Below are 2,316 nucleotides of genomic sequence, written 5' to 3'. Positions count from 1 at the left end.
TTTTTTTTTTGGCGCCTTGCCAAATCCGTGACCCCAAGTTGACCTTGGCCTAGAGACAACATGCGCATCACTCGATTTCTGGTATCTCAGTAAAATTTCCACAAGAAATTGTGCTTCCTCTTCCGGCGCAAATAGTCTCCCGCACATCAATCGACGTTCAAGTCAAAGAAACAAATTCAACGCGAAAAATCTTTGTAGGCAAACCCCTTTATGATCCTGCTGCCCAGTGTATGCACCACCCAGTACCTTCAAAATGTGGCCCTACAATCCCATGAAACTGTTGGGCCTCAGGCCTTTTCAGTGATCGAGAAGGAGCAAAACGTACTGAACCCAAACCCTACCTTGAACTCGAAGTCGCTGTCAAACTCAAGAATATACCACTTGCAGATTGGGATTCTCTTCTCAGACAGTGGAATCACATTGTTTGGGATGATAAGGCCCGGGTTCTGCTGCTTCTCGTTATAGATGAGCCTATGCTTGCTGCCTCTGAGGGTCTTGTCCTTCCCAATAGCCGCGCACATCGATTCCCAAAGAGCGTCAATGTCTTCCTGCTGGCCCCAATCGTCCAGGTACACCGAGAACTCAAGACTCTTCAGCTTACCACGCTCTAGTATCCGGCGGAGCGCAGCTGTGGCTTTCTCGATCCAGATCTTTATTTGGAACGATGGGGTATCGATGGTGCGAGGATGGATGAAGCCCATACGGACCTGTCTTCCAGTGATAATCTTGCTTTCCTTCTTGCCGAAAATTATATCGAGATCCTTGAGCGAGGGGCAGCTGTCGGCAAGAACCTCAAAGATAAGCATCAAGCGCTCAAAACATACAAGCGCCGCCCGCACGTTGACCTTTGCCAGATGCTGCGAAGCAGGTCCCATGGCATTCAACCGGGCGCCAAGTGCGCGTTCAATCGAGTGGACTCCCATCATGTAGTTTCCGCAGCATTGGCAGGGCTCGGAACCCCAGTAGTCTGCGTCATTGATGTATAGTGTGCGACCTGCCCAGAATCTCTCCGAAATCTCGTGGTAAACCGATCTGCAAGTCAGTAGCATTCCGGGGGGTCTTCGATTGCCCAGGTAGCCGGCTGAGTTGCAATCAAAGTCCCAGATCCCTGCGTGGCCGTAGATGTGCGTCCGAATTTCTGCGGGTAGCGTGAGGAGGCGTGATTCCTCCTGTGATGCTGGATGTAAATCATTCTTGGTATCGCTCTGAGACTTGGATGAAGGTTCTTCGATCTTGAGATTGGCGATCTGAAGGTCGAGCTCTGGGAATGCATGCTCCGCGTTTAGAGGCTCGAAAGTGGTATCCAGGGCAAGTGTGCAAATATCTGAACCTGCAGAGGTTTTCAATTGAGCGTCAGTGCTGTCTAGGAAGTACGAACCGAAGCTTCTGCAAAATACTCACCAGTCAATGCTGGAGTGTCAGCTTCAGTGGGCATCTTGTAGTTAAGGTGATATCGCCAAACTCAGTCACGGAGCTTCATCAAGAGTACAAAAGAGAATCCTGCAAGAAGCAGTCTGAATGGGCGGGCTGTAGAGTTGTGGTGCATCTGGAGCTGGGTCTGGCTCTGTTTGTCGTCGGGGAGCTAAGGGCAAGATGATCCGAGGGTGAGGTTTTGCCGGTGGTATAAAGCGGTCTACAGTACAGAAATTCCATTCTTGGTCACGAGTTCTAACTGTGTCTCCCTAGAAATGAGGGCAAGATCAAATATGGAAGGCACGAGAAACCCGAGCAGCTTACCGTACTGGTGAGCGGTCAACCCAACCCCAACGAATTTTGGCCGTTGGGTCACAAACGAGGAAGAGGCTTTGACCAATGTCCTTTTCCGATAGCAAAATACCTACCTGCCTTAGTTACCTGGGTACCCATCTGAGCCTAAGGAGTATCGGAAAACTTCGATGAGAATTCCTAATCCCGACCAGCCGTCGCCGACTCGTATCAACTAGATACTTTAAGTACGATGCTTTTACTTGCCTTCCACTCCAGGATATCAAATTTTACCGTCGTTGGATATCGGGGACCTCATGAAAACGAGTAACTTCCTTTGAGGGATATTTCAGTACACATCCACTTGTGATACGCTGCGCCTTAACTGCAACAATGTCCCGCCCAGTCTTCCCACAAGCTTTTGTCTGTATCAATGCTTATGAGATGGTTAGGTAGCCAAGTAACCGGAGCTTTCACACCTGTAGCTCAATTATAGGAAGGCAACCTACAGAACATGGCACTGCGAACTGCTGCCACTTCCTGTGATGATTTTCCATAGTCCTTAGTGCGGGTTCTCTGCTTGAGCATCCCCCCCCCCCCCCCCCCCCCCCC

At 50.0% G+C, this 2,316-nt stretch overlaps 1 protein-coding gene across 1 annotated transcript; it reads right to left on the bottom strand.

Annotated features, from left to right (window-relative positions):
- Positions 1-287: 287 nt before the first annotated feature.
- Positions 288-1,435, bottom strand: PgNI_01162 (uncharacterized protein; the record flags this gene model as incomplete). Its single annotated transcript, XM_031121237.1, has 2 exons — positions 288-1,330; positions 1,402-1,435. 2 exons carry the CDS (start codon positions 1,433-1,435, stop codon positions 288-290), a joined length of 1,077 nt encoding a protein of 358 aa, XP_030985932.1.
- Positions 1,436-2,316: the final 881 nt, after the last annotated feature.

This window comes from Pyricularia grisea (assembly GCF_004355905.1).
Source record: "Pyricularia grisea strain NI907 chromosome Unknown Pyricularia_grisea_NI907_Scaffold_1, whole genome shotgun sequence".
Classification (NCBI taxonomy): Eukaryota; Fungi; Ascomycota; class Sordariomycetes; order Magnaporthales; family Pyriculariaceae; genus Pyricularia; species Pyricularia grisea.
The sequence above is the reverse complement of the archived record's forward strand: the minus strand, read 5'-3'. Positions and strand labels throughout refer to the sequence as shown.